The sequence below is a fragment of the Struthio camelus genome, chromosome 11 (genome assembly GCF_040807025.1).
Source record: "Struthio camelus isolate bStrCam1 chromosome 11, bStrCam1.hap1, whole genome shotgun sequence".
Classification (NCBI taxonomy): Eukaryota; Metazoa; Chordata; class Aves; order Struthioniformes; family Struthionidae; genus Struthio; species Struthio camelus.
In genome coordinates this window covers 4,235,712-4,248,999 of record NC_090952.1, presented here as the reverse complement: position 1 = coordinate 4,248,999, position 13,288 = coordinate 4,235,712, and the positions used below count along the sequence as shown (strand labels likewise).

General features: G+C 68.1%; 1 protein-coding gene across 9 annotated transcripts in view; it reads left to right on the top strand.

Moving 5' to 3' along the window:
* Positions 1-2,550: 2,550 nt before the first annotated feature.
* The window catches only part of DGKK (diacylglycerol kinase kappa), a 34,694-nt gene continuing 23,956 nt past the window's right edge, over positions 2,551-13,288 (top strand). For 5 of the 9 annotated variants that reach the window (XM_068957065.1, XM_068957064.1, XM_068957059.1 and 2 more), the window contains exons 1-2: positions 2,587-2,689; positions 3,765-4,009. In XM_068957065.1, the coding sequence (XP_068813166.1) occupies positions 3,812-4,009 (198 nt within the window). In that variant the 5' untranslated portion in view covers positions 2,587-2,689; positions 3,765-3,811. The other 4 variants (XM_068957061.1, XM_068957062.1, XM_068957067.1 and 1 more) reach the window with 4 other exon arrangements.

The following is a 13,288-nucleotide window of genomic DNA, read 5'->3' as shown; positions in this document are numbered from 1 at the left end:
AGCCGAGCTGTGTCGCGTGGTTTGTCGCCGCGTCCCGGGGCGTCCCGGCCGGTTGGGTGGCCCTGGGCATGGCGGGCGGGGGGGGGGGGGACGGGACGTTGCAGCGGGGGCGAGCCGGGCCCGGTTGTGACAGGCTGAAGTGGGGCAGGGGACAGTGCCTGGACCCGTCCCAGGTGCTCGCGGAGGGGACACAGGCAGCGCCTGCCGGGGCTTCCGGTCATAGCTTTGCGCCTGGCGCTCGCTGCCGTGGCATCGCTGGCTCCTGCGACCCCCAGGGCGGGCGTAGGGCTGTGTTACGCTGGGGTGCACGTCTGCGCTGGGCACAAATACCAGCTGGGAGCTGGTAAGTGCGGACCAGGTTTGGGCCGGCACCGGCGAGGGGGCCGCCGAGGTGCTGCTGGAGCGGTGCCTGCAGCCCACGGGGATGGCGTGGGGGCACCCACGCTCACCCGAGCGCGTCTGGGTGGCACCACGGGGCATGGCCCCTCGCTGGCTGAGCGCCGTCCCCGGTGCCAGCGGGCAAGCCAGGGGCCGGGCACCGCCTGCCGCCGCAGAGCAGGGTGCCGTTGCCTGGCCTGGCACCCGCCGGCCGTGCCAGAGCAGCCTGTCTCCCCCGGCCGCGCCAGGGGCCGCGGCACACGCCTGGCACGGGGCTGCTGCGCAGCCGCGCTGCGAGGGGGCTGCTGGCCGCTGGATGGCACCAGCGCACGCGTGGGAACGCGTGCACGCAGGTGAGCACGTGTGGGTGGGCGCACGCACACGCATGCACACACAGGTGGAGGCACGCACATGCCTGCGAGCGCCCGCGCGCGCGGGTGGGTGCGCGCCCGCGTAGGTGGGTGCGCGGGCGTGCGTTTGAGCCCCTGGCACGCGTGGCGTGGTGCGCGCGCGCCCCTGTGCTCGCGCGCACGCCTGGCTGACCGCCGGGAAGTCCGTGTGAGCGCACGCCTGGGTAACGGCGGGCGCCCGGCCGCACGCCAGCACGTGCACGCCTGGCTGGAAGCGTGCCCGCACGCGAACGCATGGCCAGCCGCGGTGAGCCCATGCGCGCATGTGTGAGCGCACGCGCGGGTGAATGCAGGCACCCACAGGTGAGCACGCGCACACGCGGGTGAGCCCAGCTCGACGTGGGTGAAGACGGACGCACGTGTGGGCGAGCGCACGCACCGATGTGGGGACACGCACGCCTGTGTGAGCACATGCGTGCCAGTAAGCACGGGGATACGTGGGTGAGCCCGTGCACACGTGCGTGTCTGTGCCCCACGGTTAGTTTGAGCCCCGCTCGCCCCTCTGCGGTGGCGTCGTGGCTGCCAGGTGCGCTCACGGACCTCGGTGTCCCAGGGCTGGCGGGGGGAGGCACCACCGCGCTGCTGGGGATGCTGGCCCTCAGCGCCTGGGCTGGATGTGGCCACACTAGCCCTCATGGGACACATTTGGGCCCGGGGCGGGGGAACCATGGGGATCCCTGCATGGGACCCTAGAGGGAGCTGCGGTCCAGCAGGCTCGTGGCCTAGGACCTGCAGGCCCAGAACTCAAGGTGCAGGTAGAGGTGGGAGAAGCTTTGGGAGCTTCTCACCCTCGTGTTTGTCTCCCTGTTGCCATGAACTCTCCACTTGACCGACCTCCATCTCCTCCTCACGCCCGGTCTTGAGGGCATCAGGAGCTGGCGGGGTGGTGGCGGGGTACAACAGGGTAGTGATGCTTCAGTGAGGGCCAGCACCCCTACCAAAAATGTGGAGACCCCCAAACTCTCCAACCAGGACCAAATCCCCTCCCCTGCCCAGCTTATTGCCGCCTACCTAGCAGAGCGACACAGGAGGCAGGGCCATGGCCTCGGGAGCCCCAGCGGTCTTGCCCTGAGCTGTGCATGGGCAGATCAGGAAGGGCCTGCAGTTTGGGAGGACGCTGGACACTCTTGTCCGGGCCTGTCTGGTTTCCAGCATGGAGGGGTTCTGTAGCACCCATGGGTGAAGGGCAGGTCCCAGGGAGGCCCGTGACACGCCATGCCAGCCCTGGACCCGCTGGCACCGCTGTGCTCACCTGGGGAGGGTGGAGCGAGGGTGCGGAGCCGTAGCTGGCTCTGGCCAAGGCCGAGGGTGGGGGAGGCGCGTTTGGGGGCGCGCACACCTCGAGCGCCCGCGCCTGTGGACTAAGCTGTTGCTGCACAGGTACGTTTGGGCCGGGCGCCCGGCGGCGCGCGCCCACCCGCTGGCGCGTTTGCCGGGCGGTGGCGCGTCCGCACACACACGCGCGGCGCGGGGTGGGGTGGGGGGGCGCGCGTGGGCCGCGCCGGTGCGCGGTCCCTCGTGCGTGCCCGGGCGATGCGCTAGCGGCGGCTGCCTCGCCGGAGCAGGCTGGGGCTTGCGGCGCGCAGGGGCAGGGCCGGGGCTGCCTGCAGAGGCGCATCCCAGCGAGCGCCGCTGCGCGCCGCGGCGGCGGCTGCTCGGGCAGAGCCGGGAGGGCTCGGGGCGGCGGGGCCGGGGCGGGGGGGGCCGCCGGCAGCCGGGCCCAGCCGGGGAAGGAAGCGCCTCCTTGCACAAGCGGCGGCAGCGGCGGCTCCGTGGTGCAAGGTGTGTGCGCGGCCGAGGGGGGGGGGGGGGGCCCTGCTCCTCCGCCCTCCCCTTCCCTCGCTCCTCTCTGGCTCACTTTAAGATGCACGGCGGCGATCCAGCCCGGACCGATCCCAAAGGTTGGAGGAGGTGGTGGTGGGAGGGGGGAATGGGGGGGGGGGGGGCCGAACCGAGCGGGGCATCCTTGCGGGCCGGGGCATCAGGCAGCACTGCGGCGCTCGCTTTCCCGCAAAAAAAAAAAAAAAAAGCCAAAAAACCCCAGCCCCCAACCCGCTTGTTGCTGCGCGGGGAGAAGGCACCGCGTCTGCCGGGGAGCTGCCCGTCAGCCGGGGGAGGCGGTTTGAGCCGGGGTCCGCGCCAGGCCGCCGGCGGCAGCGGCGGGCCCCCCCGGCTGAGGGGCCCCCTCCCGCCGCCCCGCGGCGCGCACGCCCGCTGCTGCGGGAGCCGGGCGGGGGCGGGCGCGCAGCCCCGCCGTCCCTCCCCGCGCCGCGCCGCGCCGCGCCGGCCACCGCAGCCGGCCGGCCTCGCCAGCGCAGGTGAGTGCCCCGCCGGCCCCGCGTGGGTGCCGGGGAGGGGGCAGAGCTGCTCTTTGGGACCCCCCCCCCCGCCTCCACCAACCAGCCCTCCCGCCACCGCTGCGCCCCTTCCCGCAGCCACCTGTTCGGGACCCCCCGCCCTGGGGCCGGCCGCTTCCCCTTCTGCCGGCCGAGATGCTCCCATCCCTTCGTGGCCGCGGCGCAGGAGGCGGCTGCTGCTTTTCATGGAGAAAACACTCCCCCTTCCTTCCCCCCCCCCCCCCGCCCGCCACGGATGCACGCTCCCTGCAAGGCGGCCCGGCACCCAGGGCAAGGGCACGGGAAGAGGGTGCTCCAACGCCAGGGCGCAGGGTGGTCGCGGTGTCTGCCACCTGCAGCGCAGAGCCCGGCTCGCGGCAGGGACGACGTTTGGATGCTCGGTGCGCGGGGAGGGGAGGGGGAGGAAAGCGAACGTGTTTGGACACCAAAAAAAGGAAAGGAAGAAAAAGTTGGTGAGGGAGCCACCCCGAGCGACTTTCCTGGGCGAGGAAGAGCTGTCTCCCCCGGTTTCCAGTAACGTGCCACCCAGCTGCGCTGGCCACAGCGGGGCTGTGGGTGAGAGGCCCCGTACCCCACTTCAGGGCTCTTCCTCCAGCACCGTGTGTCCTCGTCCTCCTAGGGCTATCACAGGACACAGCAGAGCCCTGAGCCAAGCAAGGTGGGAAGATGGCCGAGAAACTGGTGTCCGGAGACCTGTTCCTGAGGAAGGCCCGGGAATCGGTGTCATCCCTGGACTCGGATAAGCTGGCACCCATCTCACCCGAGGCAGGAGGAGAGGAGTCATCCGACAGTGAAGGGGAGCAGGAGGACAGTTCCCACAAGCTCATCCGGAAGGTGTCCACGTCTGGGCAGATGAGGAGCAAGGTCAGGGACGTGCGGTCTCTACGCATGGGGTCAGCTTGCGCGTGGGATCCTGCGGGGCTCACTGAGATCGGGGATTGCCTTCACCTGCCCTGGGGTGTAAATCCGTGTGAGATGCTTGCTTGCTACTTGCAACCCAACCAAACCCAGACCAGCCAGCCAGCCGGTACCCAGGCACTGGGCACGCTGCAGCGGGGGCCAGGGCAGAGCCAGGAGGGGCCTGAACCCTGACAGAGAGGTGCCAGGACAGCATGTCCCAGCGAGGGCATGGGCAACACGGTAGAAACCCAGTGGTGTCGGGGTCAGCAGTGGCCCTTGGGGGCTGTGCATTTGGGGACAGCAGAGCAGAGATGTTGCCCCACTATTAGGGAGCAGGGGCTCTCCCAGTCCAGAATCCCCCTCCTCTAGATCGCCTGGGTCCCGTCGGTGAGGGATCCTCCGGGTTTGGACATTCGACTTAGGAACGGGCTGCATTTCATACTTGTCTGTGGCTGGGGAAAGGGGGCTCCTTCAGGAAGGCTTTGCCGCCACCCAGACTGTCCCAGGATGAAATTTAGGGTCCGTGGCTCAGCCAGGCAGGTCGGAGAGCTGTGGGGAGGGAAACCTGTGTGCCGACTGCACGGCGGGATAATGTCACTCCGTAGGTCGTCACGGCACTGTGGGCCCCTGGGATCAGCTCCCCTGCAGCAGGCATTGCATGTGCAAGGCTCAGTGGGCGGCTCAGCTGAACCTCTGTCTTTCCTCGGTCCCCACGTTAATTAGGCCATGCCAGGTCCCCTGTGGGCACCTCTGCCACTGCCTTCCCTAGATTAAATTGCTTATGATGTTGTGCTGGGTGGACGGGAACACCTTTGACACAGGACATGATGCTCCTTTGCTCCTCTCCCTGGCCATTGACACGGGAGGCAGCTTGCGCGTGTTGGGGAGGCTTGTACAGAAGAAGCTAGTTTGGTAGGACCTGCAAAAATATGGGGTGGTGGCCCTGCTGTACAAGCAGAAACGGGTGGGCATGTGTGCCCTGTGAGGGGTGGAAAAGAGGATGGCGAAATGGCCAGGCATCTTCTGCCCGAGGCACAGGAAGGCTGGAAAAAACCCCATGTTGGATGGACTAGTGAGAAGAAAGGGCTAGAGAAGGAGGCATGTAGGGGGCCTTTATTGGCAGGGAGGATCTAGGGACAATGCAGGGAGGAAATCAGTGCCAGGCTCTTAATGAAATGATGGGAAAGTGGTTTTTTGAATCCACCTCCAGGCTGCATGCAGCAGCCCAGAGCCTGCAGCTACCGTATAGCAGGATTAGATGGTGGTGCGAGTGAAAGCGGTATCTGCAGTGCTCACAGGAAGGGCCCCAGCTGATCCCCCGGCCAAATGTCGCGCCTGGGGGTATGCAGGGGTTCGCCGCCATGGAAAGCCTCTCCCCGGGGGGCCAGGCTTCATTGCACCCCCTGCCCCAACAGTGCTGAGCCCGGCTGGACACGGCGTACCCAGCTCACTCTCCCCTGGCTGCCCCTCTGCACGGGGATCAGCGGCTGGGCTGGCTGCGCTCGCCAGCACGGGAGGAAGCGTGGATGTGGCCGAAAAGCCCCGTGGCGGCGGGGGGGGGAATGCATGTGCCGAATGCGAGTGGTGCGGAGCGAGGAGCGTGCCCGGCTGCACCTCCGCCTGCCCGCGGGCTCCCGCCGCTCACCCGCCGCCCCTGCGTTCCCAGCGTGGGAGGCGCGGGGGCTTGACGCTGGCGTCGGCGCAGGACCTCTCTGAGTTCGGCCGGGCGCCCCGAGCTCCCCGCCGCCCTTGGGGTGTGAATGCTGTAGCCGACTCGGTGGTGCCGACTCGTCCCAGGCTTTGCAGCTTCATGTTAGCTGCGTCCTAAGGGTCAGCAATGCCCCCCCCCCCCGCACCTCCAGCTGCTGTTGGCACTGCCGTGGCTGTGGGCTTCCCCCCGGTCCCCGCTTGGCTGGGTGCCACCAGGCATGGAGGGATGGAGCGCAGATGGGACAGCGCGTGGAGCCTGGTGACAGGGAGGACGGTCAGCGAGGGGCCGGTTGAGGCAGGCACTGGGGCTGGGGTCAGCTCCTCTCGCCCTGGCCCGGATGGCGCTGCCATGCCAAGCCCCGCGTGTTGGCACGAGAGGGGCAAAGGGCGGTTTCCCGGGAGGGTGGAAGTTGCCCGCTCCCGGCCGGCACCGTGGGGTTTTCCTGCTCAGCAGAAGACATTTCCGGAGAAGGTGGCAGTGAGGGCACTTGCTGAATCCTCCAGGAAGCCAGGGTCCCCGCGGCTGCACCAGGAGCGTGCCTCAGTTTCCCCATCGCCGCACCCGGGTGGGCATCTCCAGGGCTTCCCCTAGCCTCTGGCTGCCAGGTGGGTGCTGGCCACGGATGCTGTTCGAGGTGCAGGATGAGACCCTGCGGGGAAGGAGAGAGCTAGAGCGAGGGGCGCGGTGGGAAGCCAGGCTGCCCGGCAAGGGCAGGGGAGAGCTCAGCACCATCTGTGGGGGGTGGCAGTGACCGTGGCCGGAGCGGGAGCGCAGGGCAGCGGTCGTCGTGGACAAGGGCCCTGCTCCCTGCCCTCCCGGGCCAGCGGGGCTGAGCTGGCCGTGCCTGCCGGCTGCGGCAGCTCCTGCGGGGCAGCAGGAGCAGCGCTCCGGCCGGTGCGCCGGCGCTGTGCCCTTGCGCCCCGGGGCGGGCGCCGGGGGACGCGCGGGTGCTGCAACGCCCTGGCCCAGCAGCTGGAGCCCCTCGGCAGCGCCCGCCCCCAGGGGCCTGGGGAAGGCAGCAGGGAGGCAGCGGGGCAGCGGCGCTCCTGCCCTTGGCTCTGGCGGAGGCCGCGGCGGATCCGGGCTCCGCCAGCCGGTCCGTGCCGCTCTGGGTCTGACCCTCATGGGACAGCCGCTGCGTCAAGCTTAAGGCTTCTCCCCGAGGATCCCGCCTCCGTTTTTGGCTCCGTCTGGCTGGGCAGCACCACGTTTGCCAGCTCTTCTCCACCTCTCTCCTCACCTTGGCTCCCACGCGCTGGCCTGGGCTGGGGTCCCTCGTGGGCCCTGTTGCCCTGGCTCTGAGCGTGGCGTTGGGAGGCTCTCCCGCGGTGTCCGGCCTCGTGGGGGCAAGACGGCGAGGGCAGGATCTGCCTGGGGTCTACCCATCCCTGCTGGATCCTTCCCGATAACTGCTCCCCTTGCCCAGCACTCCCCGCCGCCAGCGCCAGGCATGTTTTCCTGTCCCCCCCGCCCGCAGGTGGCCCCAGCTGGCCCGTCCCTGCCTCCCTCCCTCCCCGGCTCTCCCCGTCAATCACAGCTCCCCACTCCCACTCTGTACGCACACCTCCAGCTTTGCCTTCTCCTCCGGGCTGTAATTGCCGGGGCGCCCCGTGGGGCGCTTTGCGCTGGCCTCGGCGCGGAGGCGGCAAGGCCATTGTGCTCCGTGACAATGGCAGCTGCCAGGCGCGGGTGCCCCCGCGGGGCTGAATGGCCCCAGGGAGGAGGGGGCCCGCCTGCCGCCCCCTCCTCCTCGCCGCGGGCTGCCGTTTCCTTGTGCCGGGGGAGGGGGGGGGCCATCATCAAAGCCGCGTGCGGCTCCGAACGCCCCGGGTTTGAGGGGGAACGACAGGAGGGCAGAGCCGGTGCTGGGGGCGGGCGGATGCTCTGCGGCATCCCGGCGCTCGGCCCCCTCGGACCGCTCGGAGCAGGGCCGGGCTTGGCCTCGAGGCTGTGCCGGGCGGTGACGCCGCGGGCTGGCAGCGGAGATGGGGGACAGCGTGGGGCTTGGAGGGGAGAACGGGAGGCCCCCGTGCCCTCCTGCTCCCTAGGAGGAAGGGGCGGCCACCTGGCTGCCGGACGGACCCCTCAGCCGGGGTGGTGGAAGGAAAGGTGGCCCGGCCCTGCCCTCACCTGCCGTCACCCACCTCGCGTCTGTCCGGGTGCCGCCTGCACCCGGGAGCGCCCGGTCCTCACCCGGCTGCTGCACGGGCTTCCAAACTGCTCCAGGGCGCGCTGAGGCATCTGAGAGGCTGGGGAGCACGCGGCTCCCGCGTGGGCTGGGAGCTCGGCGCCCTGGCAGGGTCCCCGTCGCTGCCTGAGCCCTTCAGGGCGCCGACCGGTGCCCGTGGGGAGCGTGCGCCGGGGCGGCGGGGGGCTGCGAGCTGGGATCCTCCGTGCCAGGAACCGGTGCAGCCCATGGTGGGGACCGGAGCGTTGCCCCCGCAGCGTGGGCACGCTGGCCACAGCCCTGACCGCTGCTGGCACGAGCGTTAGATGCCGTTCAGCTGGGGCAATCGCGGTCTCAAGGGCCCTAATTCCTTGGGCTGTGACAGTGCTGAGGGGTAAATTACCGCTGTTCTGTGGGGCTGGGGGGGCCCCATCTGCTCTTGGGTGGGCCAACAGGCTTCCACGGGGCTGGCGTCCCTTGCCACGGCTGCGGGGAACCAGCCTCCCTCCCCGGGGCTGGGGGACCCCGTCCGCAGCTGGGCTAGGTTGGTGCTTAGGGGCCCTGGGCTAGTTGTACCCCCGAGGGGTGAGCGCCCCTGTTGCTTGCTGGGGGTGCTGGGCATCCCGCAGGCTCAGGGTGCCCCAAGGAGGGACCTTGCGCGGGAAGGACGAGCCACGCGCGTGGAGGAACGCGGGTGTTGGGGCAGCCCGGGGTCGCTGGCGGAGCAGAGGGCCTGGGTCGCGCCAGGGTGCTGCTGCGGGGCATGGGGCCGGCTGGGTGGAGAGGGCTGGATCCTGGCCAAGGGAAAAGGAAAGCGAGGCAGGACCCATGGGGCTGGGCCTGGAAACCTCCTTCCTACAGCGGGAAGGCGGCGGGGCGGCTGCTGGGCAGCGCGTCCCTGAGGCGCTGCTCGGCATAGGGATGCTGGTGGCTCCTGGCCCTGGCTGCGTGGCCTTGCTGGCGCTGCATCGTCCCGTCTCCCCGCTGCTGCTCAAGGTGCTGAGTACACGGCCCAGCCCGCGCGCCCCGCTTGCTGAGAGCCTGGCCAGGAGCTCCAGCTGAGACACTACCCTTGTCCCCGCCGTGCCGTCTCCCCAGGCTATCGTGTCCCTCTGCGCCTGGCACCTCTCTGTGGCATGCAGCCTGTCTTTGGGGAGACCTTTTAGCCCCCGTTTTCTCGGGAAACTCCTCTCCATCTCTCTCATCCCCTGCCTCCCTCCCTGCCCAGCCCCCAGAACTGCTTTCCTGGGCTTCCCCCGACAGCCGGTGTTTCGGCCCCCGGGAGGACTCTCACCCTCAGCCTGCCTCTGGCCAGGGCACTGCTGTAGCCGCTACAGCGCCCGTTGCAGCCGCTGCTGGGGGTGTTTGGTGGTGTTTGTCGCCCTGGCAGGGGCCAGGTGCCGGGAAGCGCTGCGCGCCCGCCCTTGGCCTGCCTGCGCGCCGGGTGTTGGTCTGCAAGGGGGAGCGTGGGAAGGAAAAGGCATGAGGCGCAGCGGGACGGTGGAGGGCGGCCGCTCTGTCATCGGCAGCCCCTGGCTCCCTGCAGAGCTGCCGCGGGGCCGTCACCCGCTGCAGGGCTTCCTGTGAGGTAACCTCAACAATGCGCCCGTTTGCTCGCGGCTGGCAGGGCACCGCGCTGAGCTGAGAACTGACGTGTCACTGCGTGAAAGCCGGGCTGCAGGAGGCTCCGGGAGCTTCTGGCAGCTGCCTGGTCCTGCTGGCTCTGGCCGGGGCCACGTGCTGCAGCCCTCATGCGTGGCCCGGGGACATGCTGTGGCCCGGGGGCGACGGATGCTGCCTGACAGCTCTGCAGCGGGATGAGGCAGCGTCGCCTGCGGCCGGCTGCGAGCCCCTGGCCCTGCAGGGTTGGAGGCAATATTGCAGTGATGGTCTTGCCAGAGCCTCTGCGTGCTTGGCGGGGTCCCCTGCGTGCTTTGGGCTCCCCTGTGTGTTTTGGGGGTTCCCCCTGCGTGCTTTTGGGGTTGCTGATGATGTGCTTTGGGATCCCGTGCCTGGGAGAAGCCAGCCTTGGTTGGCTTGGTGGGCTCTGTGCCGTGATACTGGGTGTAGCGCCAGCGCGCGCTCCCGTCCCTGGCTCCCCGAGGAGACTCGCTTGCACCAGAGGCCGAGCGACCGGCGCAGGGGCGACCCGCGCCAGCTGTGCGCGCGGTGCCGGCGAGCGCAGCGGCCAGCTGGCCCTCGGCACCCATCTACGCCCCTGGCAGCACCGCTGCCTTGCTCCGGCGCTGCCAGCCCTGCGGCGGGTGGCCTGCAGAGCACCAGGGAGCAGGGTCACATCTCCCGGGGGACCTATCGCTCCCTGGGAGGCGCTGGCACAGCAGGGGAAGCCGGTCTCGCTCTTGTTAATCAGGGCTCACCGAGCTCGTGTCTGGGGTGTAAAGATAGCCACGGTGACACCAGCCGGATGTTTGTGCGGTTTCTGAAATGCGCTGCCCTCTCGCCGCTCACATTTTCCATTATGCAAGCACAACTGCCTCAACTGCAAATAGCTGGGCAGGGCAGGAGCGCTACGGCGTGTGCCCGCGCGTGTGCCCATGCACGCGTGTGTGTGTGGGGCAGGAGGGGACGGTGGCAGCTGCAGGGCTGCATGATGATGGGGCTTGTCTGGTCCAGGACATCTCCTGGGAGGGGCTCAGGGACAGATCCAACCGCGATCTGGGACATGCAAGCTCATTGCTAGAAAGCAGCCTAGGGCTGTCACTGCTGGAGTCCAAGCTGTAATGGGGGAGGGATTTCCCCAGGAGCAAACCAACCCCTTCCCTCATTCCTGACACCCTCATTAATTCTTTAGCCCGTTTTGGTGCCTCCCAAACCTGGGTGGTGCCTGGGTAGTGTCTTGCAGCACGCGGTTCCACTGCCTACTGGCATATGTTAAGACAAGTGTTTCACAGGGGCCGGTGTACAAACCTCAAGGCAGGGGTCCTGCAAACACTGAGAAAAGGGATTTGAGTTCCTGGAACTGCAGCCTTTTAAACTCTCCCCCCCACCCCAGTGCTTCATAGGAGGAGAGCCCTGGTGCGTTTGAGCCTGCCGGGCTGTCACCGCTTGGGGACTCTGTTCCTCGCAGATGCCTGGTTCCCGGAAGAGCTTTGCCGTATCACGGGCACCCAAACTTGATAAGGTTTCCAAATGACTCCGGCCTGCGGGTGCGCAGCACATGCAGTGGCCCTGCTGCAGCTGGGCTGTTTGTATGGCTGGAAGCTCTTATCCCGCCGTCCTGGAGGCAGCGTTCTTGTTGGACTTCTTGGGACCTGTGTGGTTGGCAGGAGGGCAGTGGTTATGACCTGATCAAATCCTGACGTGTGTCCAGAGAGAGCCCGTCACATCTAGTGGGCTGGTGGATTTGGAGCAGGGTGACTGCGAGCGCTGAGCCAGGGATGATGCTCATGTGATGCAGGTTGGTGCGTTGACCAGTATTTGGGCTCCTTTTCTCCTCCCTGGGCAAGGCGTTGTGTCAGCATGGGGCTAGGCAGAGTCTTGTGGGAGCCATGCAGAAGTGTAACCCAGGCTGTGACCCAGCGCGGTGGCCATGAGCTGTCCATGCTGGCATTGCCCAAGGAGCTCACCCTTCTCCGACAGCTCCTTTTGTTGCAAGGCAGAGCCCCGTGGAAAAGTCTTGCTGTCCTAGTTGTAAGCACAGCCTGATCTGGTTGCGCTAGGGGCTCTTCCCTCGGGTGGGCAGGCAGCTGAGCTACGGGAGCGGGGGATTTGAACCAGCATCAGGGGAGTCTGCCTTGGGGGCAGAGGAAGAGATGAACTTCAGGTTTGCACCCTTGCCTGGAAGAGGCCCGGCTGGGATGCAGCTCTGGAGGGATGTGAGCCTGAGCCCCCTTGCTCATGCCGTGTACATGGCCGGCCCGTGGGCACAGTGGCCGGGGGTACCAGGGAATTGGCTCCTTCCCGGCAGGGCGCAGCCCTGCACAGCCGAGCAGCGTGTGTTGGCGGTGGCCGGCCAACCTCTTGGCACTATTTTTAGCTGCATCCCCTCCGTGGCACTGGTGCTGCTCCCTCTTTGCCTATGCCGGCTGTGGGTGAGTCAGAGGCAGCAATTTCTCGTCAGATCCCAGACAGTTTCATTCTTGGTTTCACCCTGCTGCCCTCCGTCCCCAGGCCTGCTCAGCGCCTGGTGCATCCCCCACGGTGCAGGAGGTTGTCCAGCGCTGACCCGCGCTTTGCACCAAGCTGGGAGCACGCCACACCGGCAGAGGCTGCTCTGCCCTGCGCCGCAGAGCTCAGCCTCTGGGCACTGGCAGTGGCGAAGGATTTACCCTGACCCCTGAGGTCAGAGTACCCATGGAGAAAATTCACCGTAGTCCATCCAGGCCTGCCTCACGGCCAGCCTTGGGCTTGCTGCCAGGCAGGTGGCATTTCGGCCGTGTCGGACTTGGGCGAAGGGCATCCGTGTGCTACGTTGCCTTCTCTCTCGCTGGGATGGAGCCAATGTTGGCTCCACTGTGGCTCTCTAGAGGGCCCTGCTGGCACTGCAAAATCGCTTTGGAGTGACTGAAGGGGCAAGGGCTTGGGTTGAGGTGGGGGAAGCACGCTGCACTCAGGGCTGTACCTATGCAGTGGAAGAGTCAGCTGGAGCAGAGCTCCTGCCCCCGCGCATGGAGGAGCAGCAGGACCCGTGGGGTCCCAGCAAACTCCACAGGGTGGATGTGGCCCCAGGGCCAGGCCGTGCTCGGGCCGGGGCCGGGGAGAGCAGGGATGGGCATGCAAGCCCTCAGCAACCGCAGCGCGCGCTCCCTGCCCGGGGACGTAGCGAGGCGGAGGCTCGCCGCCCCCGCACTTGGGGACACGCTCCGGAAAGGCAAACTATTTATAGAAAGCAGGGCAGGCGAGCAACCGCCGCGCACCCGGCGTGCGCCGGGCAAGGCCTCCTCTGGCACGGGCCCGCCGGTCCAGAGCGCCAGCCACCAGCTCCCGGCGCGGGCACGGCCGCAGCGGGCAGGGGCGCCCGCTCCCGTGGCAGAGGGTCAGCCAGGATGAGAGATGCTCCGTGGCGCTGCGGTCACCCCACATCGGAGCTGGCAGGAGGCAGCGGCTGGCTCAGCAGGTTCGCCCGTGGGACCTGGGTGCCAGATGTGGGTGAGGTACTGCAGGACAGGGTGTTCGCCACCCCAGACCTCCGCTGTGCAGCAAGCGCCGGGCATTTTTGCTGCTGGCAAGTGCTTGGCGTATGCCGGGGGTGACTGGAGAGCCCTCAACCCGTGTTGCACTGTGCAGAGGAGGCTGCAAACCGGTGGGCTGCAAAGCTTGAAGGAGCTCGAAGGGGCAGTGTGGCCTGATGATCTGAGCACTGGCTGGGGTGGGCTGAAGTTGTGTCTGACCTAAGCGTCTCTGC